Genomic DNA, 23,334 nt, shown 5'->3' with positions numbered 1-23,334 from the left:
GGTGCGACGAAGGACTCAGCAATGACCACATAAATTTTTGGACTTCATGGTTTTTAATTTATGTTTTATGATTTAATTATTATTGATTATTTGGGTTGTAATTGAAGGACCCTCTGGGACTTTGGTTTTAAATTTTGGGTTTTTATTTATTTATTTTACTTTATGGATTTATACTTGCTAGTCGTAGGAAATTCGATTTTTAAAAAGTTAAAGTAGTTTCTAAACGCATGATCACTTAAACTATTTTATTAAAGCTTCTGCAACGAGGGATGTTTCAAAACAAATGTTTTAAATGAATAAGACGACTTCCTAAGTTCTAACAAAGGTTTACTAAAGATAATAACAAGGAATGTTTTCAATGTAACAACGAGGTTTCAAAAACACTATCGTGTGACATTGCCAGATACGGCCATAACGTCTAGGTTGGGTTTGGGGGGTTACAATCTGTTCTGATAAGCTATCCGATTTGACAATGTAATATGATATGCTATGATCTGTATAAATTATGTGTAAGTTACGTTCCGTATAATATATGTTTATGTATGCGTGCATACAACCTATGTATACGTATGTATGTTAACATGATTTTGCATATGGATTGGGGTGGATTCTGATTTGCTAGAGGAAGTTTTTTTCGACAGTATTACTGCATTTTCGACGGTTAAAACGCAATATATGTTTCGCAGCTCAACTGAACTATTATGAGTGGCATACCACCACGGTCCGGTATGACTGGTTAGACGGACTTGGTGTGTGGCAGATGGAGGTAGGATTTGTGTCTGCATTTGTTCTAGTCTGGTATGACATGCTGATATGATATGTGTTTCCGAAAACATGACATTCTTGTTTGATATATTTTATGAAAATATGATATTTCAATCCGAAATATCTTCTAGAAATATGACATTATGATCTAAAATATGTTTCTGGTAATACAATATTCTATATGCTATTTTTAAATTAAAAGTAAAATTTTGTCATGACATTTACATGTGTGCTTGTTAAATCAAAATTATGCTTGAGAGCTGACTCACACACTAGGCTTCTAGCTCATTCGTTTGTTTAATACGTTTCAGGTTAACTTCTGACTTAGGACTGGACGGCGTGTGGGAGCTCGTATTGGTTTCTCGATAAAATATTTATGGATTTATGTTTTAATCTATTTTTGGGTCTGGTTTTGGTTTTTGTTTTATTCGTTGGCATTTAATATTTTTGAGCATTAAACTGCAAATCACACAAGCTAACAAGTTAGATTTTCTGTTTTCAAAATAAAAATAAACTTTGAAAATTTTCTGCTGCAAGGTTAAGTAATCATTTAAGTATTTTCTGAAAATAAAATATATGGTTTGTGATGAAAGATTATTTTAATACTGGAACTGATCTGCTAACATTAGTACTTTCAAAGCATGCGATTTTGAATGTGAATTTTGAGTTTTAAATAAGTGTTTTCGAACTTCTATTTTCCTAACCATCTTTGGTAGTTTAGCCAAAATTTTATATTTTTGAAACACGTTTTTAATTTGATCAAAACAAAGGCTTTTAATCAAATTAATGTAATTCCTCAATATCTGTTTATAAATTCTAGGTCAGGTTTGGGGTGTTATATTTAGTGGTATCAGAGTCAGGTTGCAAAACTTGGGCTGTGGCTTTTGGGGTTTAATTTTTTATCCATAATATGTTTTGAAATTTCTAATTTTTAAGAAATTTTTGGAAATCTAATGTGGGTGAGTTTGCACAAAAATTTACTAAATTTCTAAAAATGTGAATTCGAGAATCTGACGCTAATCTAATAAGTTACTTATACTTTGGTTATTTGCACTTTAGCAACTTTAGATAGCTTGAAAAACATTAGAGATTATCAAATAAAATATTCTCTACTTTAAGATAATTAAGCAATTCTGCTAAACATATGACTTAGGATTCTAAGTTAAACTTTAGATTTTTGAATTGAAGATTAGTAAAATAAAATTACGTGGTACTTATGGGCACGGTGTGTAAGGACGTGATGGACATTGTTAAGCAGCTCACGCTGAGTCCTTTTCTCGAGGCAGTATGTCCAATTTGGAAATTAGCTATTATGTGGAGACGCCCATTTCTGAGGGCAGTAATCAGAAAGCTGGAGACGATGCTATGTCCCAGAATTTGTTTAGAGATCTGTAGTGGGTCAATTTTAAGGCCCAATTTAGGGTCGACTAAGGGACTCTAAATTTTGGTTTGGGGCATTATATAGGCCCAGAAAAGCATAAATTTTAGTAAAACAAATATGGGTAAGTGTAGGAAGTACGTTAAATAAGTTCCGATAAGTATAATAATGTGATATGATCTGTTATTAATAGGTACGTGAGTTAAGCATGACTATTTTGTAAACCATGTGTGTTATACATATTTCGTTATTTTTTCTGATAAGCTATCCAATTCGACCATGTAGTATGATATGTTATGATCTGTATAAATTATGTGTAAGTTACGTTCCGTATAATATCTATTTATGTATGTGTGCATACAACCTATGTGATACGTATGTATGTTAACATGATTTTGCATATGCATTGGGGTGGGTTCTGATTTCCTAGAGGAAGTGTTTTTCGACAGTATTACTGCATTTTTTACTATTAAACCGCAATATATGTTTGGCAACTCAGCTGCACTATTATGAGTGGCATACCACCACGACCCGATGTGTAGTAGATGGAGGTAGGATTTGCGTCTGCATTTATTATGGTATGATATGACATGCTGATATGATATGTGTTTTCGAAAACAAGACATTCTAGTTTGATATATGTTTATGAAAGTATGATATTTCGATCCAAAATATCTTCCAGAAATATGACATTATGATCTGATATATGTTTCTGGTAATACAATATTCTGATATGCTATTTGTACATTAAACGTAAAATTTTGTCATGGCATTTACATGTGCACTTGTTAAATCAAAATTATGCTTGTGGGCTGAGTCACACACTGGGCTTCTAGCTCATTTATTTTTTTAATATGTTTCAGGTTAACTTCTAACTTAGGACTGGATGGTGTGCAGGAGCTTAGATTGGTTGCCCGATAAAATATTTATGGGTTTATGTTTTAATTTATTTTTGGGTCTGGTTTTGTTTTTTGTTTTATTTGTTGGCATTTAATATTTTTTACCATTAAACTGCAAATCACATGAGCTAACAAGTTAGATCTTCGGTTTTCAATACGAAAACAAACTTTGAAAATTTTCCACTGCAAGGTTAAGTAATCATTTAAGTATTTTCTGAAAATAAAATATATGGTCTGTAACAAAAGATTGTTTTAATACTAGAACTAATCTGCTAACGTTAGTACTTTCAAAACATGCGATTTTGAATGTGAATTCTGGGTTTTAAATAAGTGTTTTCGAACTTCGATTTCTCTAACCATCTTTGGTAGTTTAGCCAAAATTTTATATTTTTGACACACGTTTCTAGTTTGATCGAAACAAAGGCCTTTAATCAAATTAACGTAATTCCTCAACATCCGGTTATAACTTTTAGGTCGGGTTTGAGGTGCTACAAGGACTAAATTGTAAAAGAAGTAAAAATTAATCGCTATGGAGTTTTTTAATTAACCGAAGGATCAATTGAGCAATTGGACCCTTATAAATATGCCAAACAATGGTAGATGACATCCTGCATCCACCAAATTTTTTAATTATCATTAATCTTGTTAATTTATGTTTAATTAAATAATTATGATTAAATATATTTTAATTATAAGTATATAAGATAAAAAAAAAGGTCATTTGCATGTTCATCTTCTTCCTCACGAAATAAAAGAAAAAAAAGAGGGTTTCAAGTTTCTTCAACTTTGTTCCTTGATTCGTAAGTGTTTTCTAGTTCATTTCTCATAATTTTTATGTTTTTGAGATCGTGAGAGTTTGATTTAGCTAGCCCAGGTACTATTTTGCAAAACTGTTAAAGTTTTCAAAAGTTTCCATTGTTTCTTTCTTAAAGCTTTTGGTGTTAAATTGTTAGGCTTTAAGCTTAGAAATGAAAAAGAACTAATTTGTAAAGTTTAATTGTTAGTTTTTTTAACATAGGGACTAAAGTGTATATATTACAAAAATTGATGTAAAATTACTATAATTATAAATAAGAGAGAGTCATAGAAGGATGTAATTGAGATTGATTATGAAATTTGAAGCTCAAACTTAAAAGTTATGGCAATTTTGATTTTAGGGACTAAATTGAAGAAAATGCAAAACTTTAAGGAACATTTGAAAATGAACTTAAACTTATATATGCATATAATAGGTTGTTATAAGATGTTTGGAATTGGTAAATCAAACTGAATTATTGTATAGATCGATATTTGAACCAAATCGAAGATAATCGAGGAAAAAGCCAAATTGTTTATTAGTCCTTATTGACTTGTTCGTTTGTTGTTTTGCCAAGTAAGTTCATATGAAGTTTACTATTTTAGTTAATTGATATTTCAAATTTTATTTATTTTGTTTGTGAATTAAATTGTTGTGAATTGGATGAATTTTACATCAAATGGATTAAATTGTAAAGCATGAATATTGTTATCATTATGGGTTGTTTATAGGCATTGATATGGATACTGAAATGTATATGGAATATATAAATGTGTATATTACTATAGGGTGTAAAATTATACTGATTTGGTAACAGTGCCCGCATGAGCTTAGTAAATGACTAGGATACAAATGACATGCCATTAGGGTCCCAACAAAAAAGGAAATGGTTCACACAATTAAGGAAACGAGTATTTGATCAAATACTTATATGATGGTTTGAGATCCAACATATGTTGTGGATACTTTGAAGCTTATGTGAGCAATCATCGCACCTGATCTGAATCTTGTGTGAGCAGCCCAAATATGTCAGCTTATAAAAGCATACAAGTCTGGTATCCGAATTTAATTTACTATAGTTCCCCCATGCGAAAACAATGATTAAAACAGAAATGAAATGGTTCAAATGTTTGAACATGAAGTGAATTACTATGTTTGCAAATTCAGCTTACCTTATATAGTATATGATATAAGATGGAATGATTGTATATATATTTAATTTAAGTATCATGATATATGCAAATGAACTAACCTTTTGTTTGTATTGTTGAATTGCACATGAAAGTATAAGGATGCTAAAGAATGTCATGTTAGATACCAATGTATTACAATTGTTTAAATTGTTGTAATGTCAAAGTAAGTTAAGTAAATTTTATTATGAGCTTATTAAGCATTCAATATGCTTATACAGTTATTTCTCTTTTCTTGTAGTTGTCACTTGCAGAGCGTGTCAATAAGGATCGTCCGAAAGCTCACACTATCTCATTGTTATTTTAGTAGCTTTTGCATCGTTTCAAAGTTTGATTTTGTGGCATGTATATAGGTGTTGTCCTTTGGTTATCCTTGAACAGTGATATTGTTTGAAATCCATATTATGCATGACTTTGCATATTGATGATGTTTGTTGATATGGCATGCTTGTGGTAAATGGTTTGAGTTGTGTATATGACTATGGAAGTGATATGTTTGAGATGTAAATTGCTAATAGTAAAAACTATGCATATGGCCTTTGATATGGTATTTGTATATGAAATTTTGGTATTGCCAAGGTTAGAAAGTTGGTAAATAGCTTGAATGGTATGTTATGGTATTTGAATAGTTGATATACATATGTTTGTGGTAAATTGAGAAGATAAAAAAGCATGTCTAAGTATGTTTGGAAAGCTTGAAGATAGATATATGTTTGAGAATTGCCAAATAGATTGTTTAAACGCTTTGGTATTAAAATGTTTAGGTTATGGTTGAAGTTTTGGTTTAGTTGAATGTAAAAATGAATGCGGATATTTATGCATGGTTTGTTTTGCAATTGGGTATGGTTTTTATGCAGGAAAATTTGGTAATTATGCACTAGATGTGCAAGTTTTTAGATTGGAATAAATAGGTATCAAATTTAGAATTTGAAATTTTTCTCTGAGGTACTGATACCTTGGGAAGAGTATCGATATTTTAGTAATTTTCTTTAATTTTCAAAACATTAAACTTTAAAATAGTATCGATACAGTTATAGGGTATCAATACTTTAAGAAAGGTATCGATACTTTTGATTTTTGTTCACTTTTTTGAACTTCAAAGTTCAAATTGGTATCGATACTTGTTTTTTTTAAATGTTGCTAAAAGGTCCCTATTTAATCTTGGGTTGACTTTAGAGCGTACGTAGGCTCGTATAAAACCCGAGAAAGATTATATATCATGTTTATGAACTAAAATGCTTATGTTAGCATGAATTGTGCTATTTTAAATGTTTTGTGTTTGCAGTTGCTCTGATAATGCGTGTAGCATCCTGTAACTTGGACCTGGTGACCGGATCAGGCGAGGGGAGTTACAAATAGAATCTAAATAGAATTTAAGAGAGTTTGCAAAACAAATCCAAAGCGCAAGTGAGTCAACGAGATGAGTAAAAAGAGAATCAACATATGATATTTGTTAACGCAATTTGAATTCCTCAATCCTACATCTGGAGGGCCTTACTCATAGAATGATTTTGTTCACCAATTTTCTAGATCATCTATTGGATTAAACCCAATCTACTCTTACACAAAGAAGTGATTATAGTCCCAATACCATCCCTAGTTGTACAAATCACTCTCCCTCAAATACCTGACATTACATAATATCTTTCCATAACAAATCCCTAAATAGGGAGTGTCTAAAACACCCCACATGGCTCACTAAGAATGTCGATCAACAGCCTATTTATAGGCTCTCCAACATTATCAACTACCAGTGCTTTGATAATCTTGAAATACACCTTTGAAGGTCGATTTTATCCATTAATTATATTCTGTATTTATCTCACAATAGCCTTTATAAACAAGTCCTCCAAGAACTTGAAATACTTTAAAAGATAAGGATAAGAATTCAATCCTTATCTAATAAACTTATGGTCATCACAAGTATTGGTTGAAACACTTGAGAGTCCTAGCTGAACCAAATTGTTGTTTTGTAAAATATGTCACAATCTTGTAGGCTATAAACAACTAACATCAAAGAGGTTGAATCCTTTCCATGGCCCAAGCAGAAAATTCATTATTGTTCGAATAGAACATGAAATGAGCAAGTTACTAACCATAAATTAAGCATTTCACACGGCACATAATCTTCATTATAATTGCCCCTGAGAGTTACTCCCAAGCGATTAAGTGTAACACCACATTTTCGCCCAAGCATACAAAGCATTGATCAACTTCATTATCGCAAACTAAACACCGAATCATAGACAAATAACTCTTGAAGCCCGCTTTAATACCAATTGAAAAAGCACTCAATTTTCACTTTGTTCCAACTATTAATACATGAATGGATGCTGGAACAAAAAACTAGTATTACAACCATTAAAAAATAGTTTCGTCCTATCTTCTATTGGAACAAAATCTGGACAAATTTTAAGAGAGATTGCAAAACAAATCCAAAGCGCAAGTGAGTCAAAGAGATAAGTTTCCCCAATCCTACATCTCCAGAGCCTCACTCGGAGAATTATTATATTCACCAATTGTTTGGATCACCTATTGGCTTAAGTCAATTTACCCGTACACAAAGAAGTAATTGCAGCCCCAATATTGGTCTCAATTGTACAAATCACTCTCTCTCAAATACCTCACATTATATAATATCTTTCCATAACAAATCCCTAAATATGGAATGTATAAAACACCCCACACAACTCACCAAGAATGTCGATCAATAGCCCATTTGTAAGCTCTCCAACATGATCAACAACAAGTGTTTTGATAAGCTTGAAATACTCCTTTAAAGGCTTATTTTATTCATTAATTATATTCTATATTTATCTCACAATAGTCTTCATAAACAAGTTCCTCAATAACTTGATACACTCTAAAAGATAAAGATAAGAACTCAATTATTATCCAATAAATTCATAACCATCACAACGATCTATTGAAACACTTGAGATTTTTAGTCGAACCAAATTGATGCTTTGTTAAATATGTCACAATTTTATAGACAATGAACAATTAACATCAAAGAGGCTGAATCCTTTTTGTGGCCCAAGTAAAAATTTCGTTCTTGTTCGAATAAACATGGAACGAAGAAATAAAAAACCTGAAGAGAATTACTAGAAAGCTTGGTTAATATTAAATTAACTAATTAGTAGATTGAACTTTTTTGTTAAATCTGGCTCTCATTCTTCTTTAATGATAATCAAATAAATCGAGCTCAAGCTTAATTTAAAATTTTAATACTTAAAATTTAATTCAAGCAGACTTTATTTGAATCCATTCGATTTGTTTATCTACATTACTTCAAATTTGAAATTCACAAAATTATAATATACTCTTTGAAAAAAATCATGGTATCTGAGTTAAATCCAAATCTTCATAATTAAAAATGTCAAGTAATTTTTACGAAATATTTATATTTAAACTGAGGGAGTAGGCAATAAGCATTTAATATTTTAAATATGCCTAATAATTATTTTAGTTTTACTTAAAATAAAATTTTCAACAAAAAGGTGTTGAATAACATAAGTAGATAGCTATATCACTTAAAGTAGAAAACATTAAGTTGAATTTATTTTATTAAAATTTTGAAATAAATTATCATTAAAAATAGATAGTCATCATGTCTTAACCTATTAATATAAGCATTCTTGGCAATCCAAGAAAACTTAAGTTCAAGCACGCTAAAACGTATTATCATCTTATTTATGAGTTTAAAAATATTTATGAATAATTCTAAATATTGTGTCAAAAAAACAAATATGATCAAAACCAATAATAAAATTATTCAAAAAATTTTGAGATATTCAAAATTATTTCATACTTATCATATCAAAATACCCATAGAAAAAAATTGTATTTGGAAGAATTTATCTTTTCGCATTATGCTTCAGTTAATTAAACAAAAATATTTTTAGTTTTTTGAATAATGATTTTAATTCTATTTTAAAACCACTCGTGAACACAAATATCATTATCTCCAATCAACTTTCATAAACTTTTACCAACGAAATAGACACTTGCATTCTTTTACAAATATAAATATATGTTAAAAGTAATATAAAATAAGCTGCTGCTGAATCAGAAAGAATCAAACAAAAATCAGACTAGTTTAAAAAACATCGCTCGAGCTCGACTAACCCCGGTAATATAGATGTCCTAACATATTATAATTTGATTATGTCTTTAACAAATTATTTTTCCATTTTATGGTCCATAAATATTTGTTTTTCAGTTCATAAAAGCTAATCCTTTCAGAGTTAATCTGCTGCTTCCACCAATGTCATTTCCAGAGTTTGAACCTAAATTCTCTCCCTTCAATTGATTTGGCTACTTTCACTGCCCCACCATAGAAAAGCAAATTCAATAGTCAAGCATGGAACCAAGTCCATGAACCAATAACAATGTTATAACCGGACAGACAATTTGGATCGAGCTTAGCTAGGTCCTAGCCCCATTAACAACGCAAACTTGAACTGGTTTTTCATAAATAGAAGACAAAACATCTGATAAAATTGTTGGATTTCCAAATGGTTTGCTCCTACGAAACACATAATTTAGTAAAGGGAAAAAAAGCCTAGCATATTTAAGAAACACCGAACAGTTCAGCATTGCAACAACTTCGGAAAAAGAAAACGAAATTCTGAGGCATATTAATCCACAGTTTACTATCAAACAAACATAAATGGGCCAGAAAAATAGCTATGATTTTACCAAAGAAACCATCCTCCAGTCACCTAGTCCTTGTGCTGCTGAACAACTTCGACGGCCTCATGTTGTTCACCATAATCCTGCAGAAGAAAGAACCATAGATCCCAACAATAATGAGTCAAGAACATGTACTCAAGTTTTCTAAATATTGCTCGACAATAGAAATGATTTAAATTGGAAAATAAGGTTAGAAGAAAGAATGAATTTGATTAGACAAATATTTCTTTAAGCAAAACTAGAGTGTACTCCCAGGTACATGCTCATACCTTCACAACTACGCAGGAACAACCAACTACATTTTGTGCTTTACCCTCAGAGTCAATCTTACACAACTGCATGTACAGATGAACACAATTAGCATTTACCAATTTTCAAGGGTGCAAGGCACACTTTAGGAGCTACAACCCTTATACTACCTCGGGCACAAGGTGCCAAAAAGAGTGCTAGTGTGACTGAAGTGCATTACATATGCATGTGTGTTTTTGTATATAAATATATACAAAACAGCAACTTTTTTTATTGCTCAATATGCATGATTTTCTTATGGTCCATGCCTATTGTCGAATATTCAAATATTGAGAAGTAGAAAATTTAGTACTGACCCTTTCTTACTAGTAAAGATATATCTATTGAAAATTTGAAAAATAAAGGAAATTTAAATGGACTTCAATCAGAAAAGCTTATATTTTATGCCTATTGCCTTGCAAAAAAGCACACCTAGGCACATCGGGCAGGTGCCTAATCAAATGGCACTTGCCACAAAGGACCTAAGAAGCTGTTGTCGTCTAGTGCTAAGGCACAAGATGCAATCGTGCCATGACAATACCGGCATTTACAGAAATAGTAGTCCCTTTCAATTTGGCTTTCTAACTTAATGTCTCCCAAAACTAATAACTACTCAACATATAATGAACAAGCAGTATCAGTACAGCACCCTCAGCATGTTCTGATCACAAGGAAATAATTCAAACATAAACAAGCAACAAAATGCCACTTACACCAGCCCACTCGCCAAGTGATTTTGCGCTCGGGGCACGTAGCACTTTAACATTATGATCAGCACAAAGTGCCTTGACCAGCTTAACATAATCCGGCTGGTCGCAGTCATCAGCTATAACGCAAAGATGTGCATTGTGCTTTTCAATTGCCTTAGCAGCTTCATGTAATCCCCGTGCGAGCCCACCGTGAGCTCGTGACTTCCTAACCACAAGGGGCAAGGCTGTGTTGATGTCCATTGGCTCACCGAGTGCAGGCGCCGCCTCGGGTTGGGCAACCGCAACTTCTTCCCTGCAAGAGCAAACAGCACGAACACAACATAAATACATTAAAATAAAAATAAAAAGTTATCCCTAATCATGATAAAACTTCCGAATAATAATAATATCTGAAATAAAATAAACAATTCAAACAAACCCAAAAGGTATATAATGAGAATGCAAAGCAATTCGAATTTCATATGGAGAAATCAGAACAAACCCAAAAAAAGATTAAAATTTATGTGATAGTGTACTGAAAACGGCCTTGAAACCTTAAAAAAGGGATAAATTGTTGCTTACCCTGACATATTTTTGAGCTGAAGTTGGAACCGGAGGTACTGTTTCCTGGTAAAAGAAGAAGAAAAAGAAAGCGTTAATGGAACCGGATTTTTTGGCTAATCTAAAAACAGCGAAAGCTAAAGAACAGAAATATGAAGAGCGGCGAACCCACGAGAGAGATTTGCAGCAGCTGGGTGGCGAAGAAATGGCGAAGGGTTTTAGCAATAATAGAGAAGGGATTCTTATAAACGAAGCCCTATTTCTTTCAATCTTTTAATTGGGTCCTTTGGGCTCCTCTCTTTTAATTGGGCTTTGTAATGCGCTAAATTCTATTGGGTTTTTTCTTAGGTGAAATTCTGTTATTAGTCCTTATATTATGTGTAAGATATGGATTTAATTATTATACTTTTCAAATTAGTTAAATTTAGTCACTATATTTTTGAATTTTAAAATTTTAATCACAATCCAAATAGTGGCAATTATATCTTTTGGTTAATTTTGCTATTAATCATGTATCTGTAAGTAGTTGATTTAGTATTTGTACTTTTAAATTGTTAATTTTAGTCTTTGAATTTTAAAATTTCAATCTTGATTCAGATACTAACATTTAAATTCCTTTGGTTAAATTCTTCTATTAATGCATAAAGTTTGTAGGTTTAGCCCATTTTCTCAAATATTGTTCATTTTAGTCCTCATACATTTTAAATTTTGAAATCTCAATCTTAACATAAAACGGTAATCATTAACTCTATCAATTAATTTTTTTATGAGTAATATGTAGAAATAACAAGTTTAAATGACATGACACATGTAATAATATTTTTTGAGGCAAGTATACTTGAAGTGGCTCGTGCGATGTTAATGGAAGTGGTCATTGAGCTAACACTGTGATAGACTTTATAACTTTCAATGTTTGAAGTTGGCAATTTTTGAAACAAAATTTTTGAATGTGAATCATGCTAATATTGTAGAAATATGATAGTCCTTCTATGAAGATATATCCATTTGAAGCAACATATCTTAAGGATTGGATCAGATGAAGCAATTAAATTCCTTGAATTATGGAGGTCATATCGAGATTGCATTAAAGACTTATCTCAATTAATCCTACTTATCTTGAACTTAATTATATGGTATTTTACCTGCAATTTTGTAAGGGAATTGATTGTATTAGATCTAGCATGATAGCTAGTATTTGAATAGACTTGTATAGGTTTTGTATTGAGAGTTAATAACACTTTATGTTCATTGAGGAACATATTCTAGTGAGTGCATTAAGAGAGAAAAACAATTTAGTTGCGTGGTTTTGCAGTCTAAGTTTTCACGTTTTTAGTGAAAAACTTAGAAGTGATTGATTTATACTTTTAAGTACAAAAGAAAGGTTGTTATACCAAGCTGTGATAGAACTTAAACCACTTATTGTATTTGGTTGCAAGATAGTGAATTTACTCATTGAGCTAGACTTCGCAAACATAGGAAAATCGATTTGCATAAACAATTTATTATGTTTTTTGTTTTTGTTGTTCTTTTCGCAATGTCACCTTTGGTAGGCACTGCATCCATCACTACCACTCAAACATTATGTCTTCTTAACAATTAATAACAATACTGCATCTATCACATTTGGTGGGCACTGCATCCATCACTTCAACACTATATTTGTCGTATAAGACCTTGGAAATAACAAGAGTCAACATAATGATTTGATAACTTCATTTTGATTAGAATTAAAATTTCAAAAGTATAAAGATTAAAAAGAAATAAATTAAATTTATAATTTACACATAATACAAGGACTTATGATGTAGTTTACCCATAAAAAATTAGCACAGGCCATCTCCATCTCTCTCACAGTTAACCTTACATAAACATTGTTATTGTTCTTTCTCCTTTTAGTTGGCTTAGATTTTAAGACTTTAGTGCTATGCATTGAACATAAAAATTTGTTTTTAAATTAATCTCAGCAACCTAATGCTATGGTAAACATGTCTGTCTAGATTTGTTTGTTGACATTAGAGGTTGGATTCTTCATGCATATATTTAGTATGGGTAATTGTTTGTTTTTCTTGATTAAGTTGGTTGAAGATTTCAATGCATTTTCAATAGTCCAATCAAGGGAAAAGTATTTCATACTTCTCCCTACCGAACTCAGATTCTGCGTTTCAGCATAGAGATAAGAAGTGAAAATTTGGGTTGTTGCATTTTTGCTTTTGTTCTTTTCATTCGCAAATCTATTATGTTTTATTTTTAAATCATGGTATTCTTGTTTATCCTCTATTACGATTTATTTTTCATTTGCAATTTCTCCAAGATTAAAGATTTGGTTTTTAGTTTAGTTAATACTATTGTTATTGCTATTGCAACATGCAAAATGAGGTGAATTTGAGTGTACTTAATCATTTATTATCCTTCAATTCAAGAGATAGAGGTTATGGCTATGTTAGCTAGACTTGAGGCATGGGTGTCAAGTCTCAATACATCAAATATGAGATACTGTCCAAGTTTTGAACATGAGTACTTAAATTTTAGTGTGGCTTTTTATAAAGAAAAATATTTGATACATTGCAAGAGCTTTTAGACTCTCCAAGCAGGGTTGGGGTGCCTGCAAGTGTCTTATATGCTATAGTTAAATATTTAGAAGTATTGTTTTCATGATTTTAGTGTAGATTTTTAAAAATTCCAATTATTTTTAATAATTTTTAAAATATTATCCGATATTATATGCATTTAATTTTTATTTTTTATCACAAATTATTTTATAATATTTAAATTTATTTATATATAGATATAAATAATTTAAAATATTTGTAATAAATACTTAAAACACATATATTTTCGTAAATTCCCAATCCCTATCTCTCACCTAAACTTAAACTTGTATTACATACATACATACATACATACATACATACATACATACATACATACATACATACCTACATACATGCACGCACGTACATACATACATACGTACATTCATACATACATACATACGCACGCACACATACATACATACATACATACATACATACATACATACATACATACATACATACATACATACATACATACATACATACGTGCGACGCACGCACGCACGCATACATACATACGCACGCACATACATACATACATACATACCTCCGTACATACATACATACGCACATACGTACATACATACATACATACATACCTCCGCATGCACGCATGCATACATACACATACATACATACATACATACATACATACATACATACATACATACATCCGCACGCACGCACGTACATACATACATACATACATACATACATACATACATACATACATACCTCGTATGTACGTGACATACATACATACGTATATACATGCACATACATACATACATACATACCTCCGCACGCGTGCACGCACATACATACATACATACATACATACATACATACATACATACATACATACATACATACATACATACATACATACATACATACATACATACATACATACATACATACATACATACATACATACATACATATATACATACATACATACATACATACATACCTCCGTATATATACATACATACGCATATATATATATATACATACATACATACATACATACATACATACCTCCATGCACGATGCATACATATATACATACATACGTACATACGTACATACATACATACATACATATACACGCATGCGTGCATACATACACACATACATACATACATACATACATACATACATACATACATACATACATACCTCCATGCGTGCGCATACATACATACGCACATACATACATACATACATACATACATACATACATACATACGTACATACATACATATATACATACATACATACATACATAAATACATACATACATACATACATACATACATACATACATACATACATACATACATACGTACATACATACATACATACATACATACATACATACATACATACATACATACATACCTCCGTATATACATACATACATACGTACATACATACATATATCGTACATACATACATACATACATACATACATACCTCATGCACGCACGTACATATATACGCATATACGTACATACATACATACATACATACATACATACCTCATACATACGTGCATACATACATACATACATACATACATACATACATACATACATACATACATACATACATACATGCGTGCATGCACGTACATACATACATACATACATACATACATACATACATACATACATACATACATACATACATACATACATACATACATACATATATACATACATACATACATACATAAATACATACATACATACATACATACATACATACATACATACATACATACATACATACATACATACATACATACATACATACATACATACATACATACATACATACATACATACATACATACATACATACATACATACATACATACATACATACATACATACATACATACATACATACATACATACATACATACATACATACATACATACATACATACATACATACATACATACATACATACATACATACATACATACATAGTGGCACTCCGTAATGCCAACTACAAACTTCCACTGAGGTGGTTAAAAATTTCTCTTATTTGGTTTTACAATTTAATTAAGAAAATATTTAAACCTGGTTATGTGTTTTTATATTGAAGATACTTTAGTCCATCTATGGAAACCAATGCTTGACATTTGAAGATTGGACTGGATTCATGTGAATCAATTAAGTCCTTGGAATATGGAGATGTGATCAAGATAGTGTTGCTGATTTTGGAGATCATATATTTGAGTCATTTTATTTTGATTATTATTTATGTAATAGCTTTTTCTTTAAGGAGTTACTTTATATTCACTTAGATTCTATTTTAGAAACCCAAATTAATATATGTTGGAAACTTTTCTAGGTTATGTAATGAGAGCTTAATAAGTGTATTCTAATTTGTTCATTGAAGAATTATTTTACGAGAGAGTGTAAACTGTTATTATAAATATTGTAGAAATGTTTACTACCCAAGTTCTTAGGGGAGGACTTGGAGGTGAGTGTTCTAATCTCTAGTTGCAAAGGTGAAATCTCTATACTTTGGGAGTGAAAGAGTGTGTTTCACTTGTTTTATTATGGATTAAAAATAGTGAAATTACTCACTTAGCTAGGCTCTGTAGGCGTAGGGAAACCGAGCTGCATAAACAAACCTTAGTGTTATTTTTATTTTGTTTGCACAATTTTTTGCGGTGCCAAGCCGTAGTAGCCGTTGTAGTGTAGCACTTTCATTGCATTTTTAATTTTAAGAAAACAAGCAACTTAAGGTAGCAATAATTGGTATAAGAGCAGAAACTTAACGTATCTAGTGGTGAATCCTAGTGTTGCTTTTTGCTGACAATGGAAGGTTCTTTGGTTATGCATCCATTATGCTTAAGAATGGTAATTATCCTTACAGGGCGGCTAGAATAAAAACTTACATTAATTTTATTGATGAAAATGCTTGGAGATATGTTCCCATTGGTTGGGAAAGGTGTCATGGAGAGTCCAATTGTGTTTTTGAAAACATCCAAGCAAAGTGAAGTTGGTGAATGCTCAACCAAGGTTGTTATGATTAAGATTTATAAGAAGGTTCCTACTCGATCTAGAATCATTTTCCATTACTGTAACAAACCTGGACACATCAGACCAAGGTGTTTCAAAATGTTACATGATTTGAGGTGGAAACGTTTTCCATTACTGTAACAAACCTGGACACATCAGACCAAGGTGTTTCAAAATGTTACATGATTTGAGGTGGAAACGCTCGGTGCCAGCTGAAGTGCGAACCGCACGTAGCAACTCAAATGCTAGAAGACAAACATGTCTAGAGGAAGAAAGAAGCAAAGTGTTTGCTTGTAACTCATAGATCCCTGAAGATTTCTTATGAAGATGTGTGGTATTTTGAAAGTTCTTGTTCAAGACACATGACAAGAAATAAGAATTTTCTTGTTGACATTTGTAATATCCCGAAAATTACTACTGTAATACCCCGAAAATTACTATAGTAAGAAAGTAGGTATCATTGATAGTAAAATAAGGAAATAAAGTGACAAAAAGGGAAATTTTGAGTTATGGCAACATTGGGAATTATATTATGACATATTAATTCAAGAAAGGATTAAATCGCAAAAGTGAAAAAAGTTTTGTTGCCCAAAAGTAAATACTCAAATTTGAGGGGTTAAAGTGTAAATATTTTAAGGGTGGAATAATCTAGAAACTAATGAAAATGGACGAATTAGGACCAAATTGAAAAGGTGAAGAATTTTGAGAGACTAAATCATAATTTTACCAAATTAAGTGATGACTTAAGGATGAAATTTTTAAAGACTATGAAGGGAAAAATGGTCAATTAGAAGAGAGAGAAATCTAGAATGCAATGATGATGTTGGTATATTTTAGATTAATTAATTAAATAAATATTAGTTTATTAATATTTTAATTTGATTTTTAAATGATATTTTATTATTTTATTATTTTATTATTATTCTATTTAGTATATATATGGAAGGAAAGATGAAGAATCTTCATCTTCTTCCATGCAACCAACGTGAGAAGAGAGGAAAAGAAAGAAAGTTTTGCTTTCTTTACAATTTGATCATTCCACCAAAAATTTACCATTTTCACTTAGAAATCAAAAGAATTTCCATAGCTTCCAAGAGAGAAAAATAACAAGGAGACAATGGGGAGCTAGAATATCAAGTTAGATTCAAGAAATAGAAGCTGGAGGAGAGAGAAAATCAAGTTAAAGATTGAAATCAATAGCACAAGGTAAGAACATCAAGATTTCAATATATTTTTAAGTTTGATATTATTGAAAAAGCATGGAAATAATGTTATAGTAGAGTTTTCTTATATAAGGTCTTATGTTCTTGATATATTAGTGAAGAAAAGTAAGTGAAAGTGATGGGAAATATTATAGAGAAAGGGAATAAGGGAGTTATACACCTAGTACTCAACATTTTGCACTAAAACAGTTTTGGACAGCAGCAGTAGTCTAAATTTGAAAAATCACCATAAATCGTGAAAATTGAATTAGAGGATTAAAAAAATATGGAATTAAATATTATTGAGCGTAGTTTCTCATAAAAGAAACGGTGTAAGCAATGGAATTGTAAATCATGAGTTATAATAAATTTTGTGAGATAATGTCAGAATGATTTCAGGTTCCCCTGTTTTGACTTTGAAAAATCATAAAAAATTGGAGAAAATGATTAGGGGATTAAGTTTATATGTTTAAAATATTTAATGATTCTATTTTCAATAGAAATATACGGGAACATTATCCGAATCTTGTACGAGGAGATAATTAATTTTTAGTGAAGAAGGGTAAAAACTGTCAGACAACAGAATATGGATGAATTTAAAGAATAAATTGTACTTATTGGCTAAACCAAAATTCTGAAAATTTTATGGTAAGAATATATGTGAGTCTAGTTTCAGAGAAAATTTTCGGATCTTAATTATAATTTCTGTAGCTCAAGATATAAATAATTTTCGACAATGACTCAAGTGGACAACTTTGAATGAACAAATAAATAAATAGTGAAATTATAGATAATGTTACATATAAGCATGTTATATACATTAAGGATGTGGAATGGAGAGGAGGAGGAGGAAAATATATGATTATTCAACTAGCATGAATTTTCATTAAACATGGCTAATTTGCATGTTTTAGGTTCGAGGACTAAATTGAATAAAAGTAATATTTTAAGGGTAAACTTGTAAAATTGTCAAAAGTGACCAAATTGCATAAATTAATTGTTTTATTATTTAAATTAATAAATTGAATGAAATATTAATTTATATGAAGATTGAGTGGAAATTAAGAAAATAGAAAATTACCAAAATGTCCCGAATTTTGGTATTTCTACAATTTAGTCCGGTAAGTTCGTGTAACTTAAATTATATTCTTAGATGATTGAAATATATACATTGGATTGAGAAATTGATTTGAATTGTGAACATGAGAAATTGTGAATTGAATGAAATGGAAATGAAGCTTTGAATTACATGTGTAAATATCGGGTCTCGTTGGCCCTATATATTATGAATATAATATTTTGAGGATATGTTGTAAAGAATTATAAAAGAACGTTCATAATTTAAAAGTTTTAATTCGGATGAAATTTTGTAACTCGGTTTAATACGCATGCAAATGTATGTCTTCTAGTAATGCCTCATACCCTATTCCGGCGTCGAATACGGGTAAGGGGTGTTACAATGTGACATCGCCAGATTTGGTCATAACTTTTAGACCGGGTTTGGGGTGTTACAACTTTAAAGACTTTCCTAGTGGAAGAGTTACCTTTAGTGATGGAAAAAAGTGATACGTTCTTGGAAAAGATGCATTAAATGCTCTTGGTTTACCTAGATTAAGAAATGTGATGTTGGTAGATGGTCTAAAAGTTAGTCTTATTAGTATAAGTCAGCTGTGTGACCAAGGGATGTTGGTTAACTTCACTAAAAAAGGTTGTGAAGTCTCTTCCAAGACAAAAGAGAAGATTATGGAAAGGATCAAAACCTTTGATAATTGCTACAATGTTCTACAATCTATGCATTACAAAGGGATTCAAAGATTGATCCTAATTGAGGTTGTCATGATGTTCCTAAAGTCTGCAGCAGTTGTTTAAAGGGTAAGCAACATAGAAAGAAACATCAAAAGGTATTTCAAGTCTAAACATCTGAGCCATTAGAGCTGTTTCATAAGGATTTGATTGGCCTTATAAAGACAGAAAGTATTAATGGCAAGAGATGTGTGCTAACCTGTGTGGATGACTATTCGAGGTTCATATAGGTGAAATTTCTAATAGACAAATTAGAAACCTTTGAAGCCTTTAGGAAGTTGTGCAGAACCTTAATGAATGAAAAAGATCAAGTTATTGGAAAGATCATAAAGATAAGAAGTGACCATGGAAGGGAGTTCGAAAATAAAGACTTTGCTACTTATTGTAAGGATGAAGGGATCAAACATGAGTTTTCTACTCTAATGACTGCACAACAGAATGAAATTGTAGAAAGGAAGAACAAGTTAGTACAAGAGATAACTAAAGTGGTTTTAAATAGTAAAGGTATTCCTCACAAGTTCTGGGCTAAGGCTATTAATACGGCTACTTATGTGATCAATAGAGTGTACCTAAGGCCATCTTGAGGTTACCTTTGAGGGTTAGTTTTGAACATACACCAAATGGCCTATTTTTGCACCACACAGGCTGTTCATACGGCCATGTGACAGACATGGATTGGTGGCATGACCATGTGAATTCTAGAAAAAGGAAACTTTTAGAGCTACACAGTTCTCGAATGTTACATGGTCTAGCCACACGATCATGTGACGTCTGCTGGAAATAGTCACTTGTAATCCACACGGTAGTTTCCTTTATTTTTATGAATGTCCTTATCTTTTGAAAATGTTTCAATTTGATCCTTAATTGTGCTCGAGTCAACTTAAGAGCTTTCATAAGCTCGATTAAGACTCGAATATAATTTTATATCATAATATGAGTGTTTATGACATGATTGATTATTTGAAGGGTTTATTTATGATATAATTGATCTTGATGAATTAACTACAATTGCATATGATTTTGTATAAAATACAATATCTAATAAGCATATAGTATTTGAGCTTCTATTAACTTGAACTAAACACGGAAATGATTGTATATTAATTGAAATAAAGGAATCGGTGATATTAGAAGTGGTATATTGGAAAAATAGGGCCAATAAGGGCATGCTTTGATAATGATATGATTGAAAATGTTATTATAATGAAATGTCAATATTTTTAATGTTTGAAGTGGGAAAGATTGTTGTTAGTTTTGCATACTTAATATGTTTATATTGAAAATGTAAAGCTTGGTAACTCCAAGTTAGAAGAATAAGGTAGATATTAGTATATAGACATACATGTTTACTTTTTGTAGAATTGTTAATGCTAATTTACATACTTAAATTATAGAAATACTACCGAGTATTGTACTCAGCGTATAGTTTGTTCTCCTTGTGCGCAGGTTAGATGAATTCGAGATTTCTAAAAAACGACCTCAACATCCAATCCTCAGTCCCAGTTTGAGCAATGTTCATTTGTTTCTAACTTTATTCATATTTGGCATGTACCTGATAGATTAGGTTTGTGGTAGTTGAATGAAATTTAATTAAATCTTATATCTTATAACCTAGTAGTAATATATATAATGGAATTGTTGTTTGTTATTAGATACATATATGAATGAAATATAGATTTATTTTAGTATGATTAAGGAATGTATATTCGATTGATAATTTTCATTTATGATTGTACATTTTAATTGTGAATAGATCATAGTTGCTTAGGTAATGAATGTGACACTGTAGCTTGGAACTAGCGATTGGGACGAGTTTAGGGTGTTACATGTTTATTATAGTTCATCGAGCTAAATGATTTTGGTAACAAGCAAATGAATGAATGGTAGTATGTAATGTAATGGAAAAAGGAAATATAAGACTGAACGACCAAAATGGTAATATGTATTTGGAATTTATATGTTAAATGATGATTAAATAATGTAACTGAAGCATACATATATGATGATAATGATTGTATGACATTGAATTGATTTGCATTATATCGTATGAAATGCTATAAGACTGGTATATGATGATCTCACCTTATTGTTGTTAAATGTGAAAACAGAAAAGTTGTATAGTTAGCTAGTTCAGTATAATAATTGTGAATTGAGGTGAGTATATTGTTTTAAAACCTATGAAATTACTAAGCATTAGTAATGCTTACTTGGTTACGTTTCCTTTCTTGTAATTGTCTTTTTCAGAACACGTCGATCGGATCAACTTGGAGTCTACACTATCCAGCTTCTGACTCAGTAGATTTTTAATCGTTTCAAACTTGGTTATGTGGCATGTATATAGGAGTCGTATTACATATGTGTCATTTTGATTGCTCATGAACTTGAGCCCATGTGATACTGGGTTTTGGATATTTACATGTTATGTATATAAGTATGTATGATGACCAAATTTTGAATGTGGAATGGTTGAGGTAATGTTATGAGAATGGTGTAAAATTGTTCAATATGTGTTTGTTGGAAATGCCTCAAGTGGTGAAAGAAGCATTTGTTTAACAAGATTGGCACTGCTATGCTTGAATACTTAGTGAATGTATTTAGGTCTTATTAGTTATATGTGGTTGCTTGAATATGCGAACTATCCCTGTATTTGACTAGTAAGATAATTATATGCGATGTAACAACCCGTTTTCAATGAAATCGAAAAAGTAGTTTCGGGACCACAAATCTAAGTCCGGAAGAAAATTTATTTTAATATTATTTCGTGGTTTTCATTATGATAGAAATTTCATATGAAAATTTCGTAAAGAAATTTTACGGATTTCATGTTTAATTTGATGTAAATGACCAAATTGCATAAAGTACAAAAGTTGAATTCTAGTAGCTAAAGGGATCAAATAGCTATGGAATTCAAAATTTGAGGTCCTTATATGGCAAATAGGCCATTTAGAGGAGTTAATAGATAAACATGATTATTCATCATTGGAATATTCAATAAAGAAAAGGATGAAATTGGAAAGTAAAAGATAAAAAGATGATAAATAATAAAATAAATAAAAATATCATCATTTTATCATATTTCCTAAAACAAAAATATGGAAACTCTAGCCATGGAAACCTAAGTCCAAGCAAGCTTATTTTGCTTAATTAGGTATGTATTCTTGTCCCGTTTTTAATGATTTTTATGTTTTCGAGATTGTCATAGCTTAATCTAGCTATCTCGGGGATTAATTTACAAAGTTATCAAAGTATTAGGGTTTTTTCATGGATGAGCATGTATGAATTATGAAGTTTTATGGTAGAAAAAGGTTGTTGATAGATAAACAACTTTTGTAAAGGGAATTTTGGTGAAATTATGATTTAGGGACTAAATTGAAAAGATGTAAAAATTTATGGAAAAATTCTAATTGTGAAATACATGGGCTGCTATTA

General features: G+C 30.9%; 1 protein-coding gene across 2 annotated transcripts; it reads right to left on the bottom strand.

The window, feature by feature from the left end:
• Positions 1-9,472: 9,472 nt before the first annotated feature.
• Positions 9,473-11,544, bottom strand: LOC105773977 (40S ribosomal protein S12). 2 transcript variants are annotated; one of them, XM_012596242.2, is made up of 5 exons: positions 11,434-11,544; positions 11,283-11,327; positions 10,725-11,013; positions 9,993-10,058; positions 9,473-9,806 (listed from the first exon to the last, which is right to left on the bottom strand). In XM_012596242.2, exons 2-5 carry the CDS (start codon positions 11,288-11,290, stop codon positions 9,753-9,755), a joined length of 417 nt encoding a protein of 138 aa, XP_012451696.1. In that variant the 5' UTR covers positions 11,291-11,327; positions 11,434-11,544; the 3' UTR covers positions 9,473-9,752. The 2 variants fall into 2 exon arrangements, with proteins under 2 accessions (XP_012451696.1, XP_012451697.1); XM_012596243.2 differs by having other exon boundaries at positions 11,430-11,532.
• Positions 11,545-23,334: the final 11,790 nt, after the last annotated feature.

This window comes from Gossypium raimondii, chromosome 6, assembly GCF_025698545.1.
Source record: "Gossypium raimondii isolate GPD5lz chromosome 6, ASM2569854v1, whole genome shotgun sequence".
NCBI classification, from domain to species: domain Eukaryota; kingdom Viridiplantae; phylum Streptophyta; class Magnoliopsida; order Malvales; family Malvaceae; genus Gossypium; species Gossypium raimondii.
This window is presented reverse-complemented; position numbering and strand designations above follow the sequence as displayed.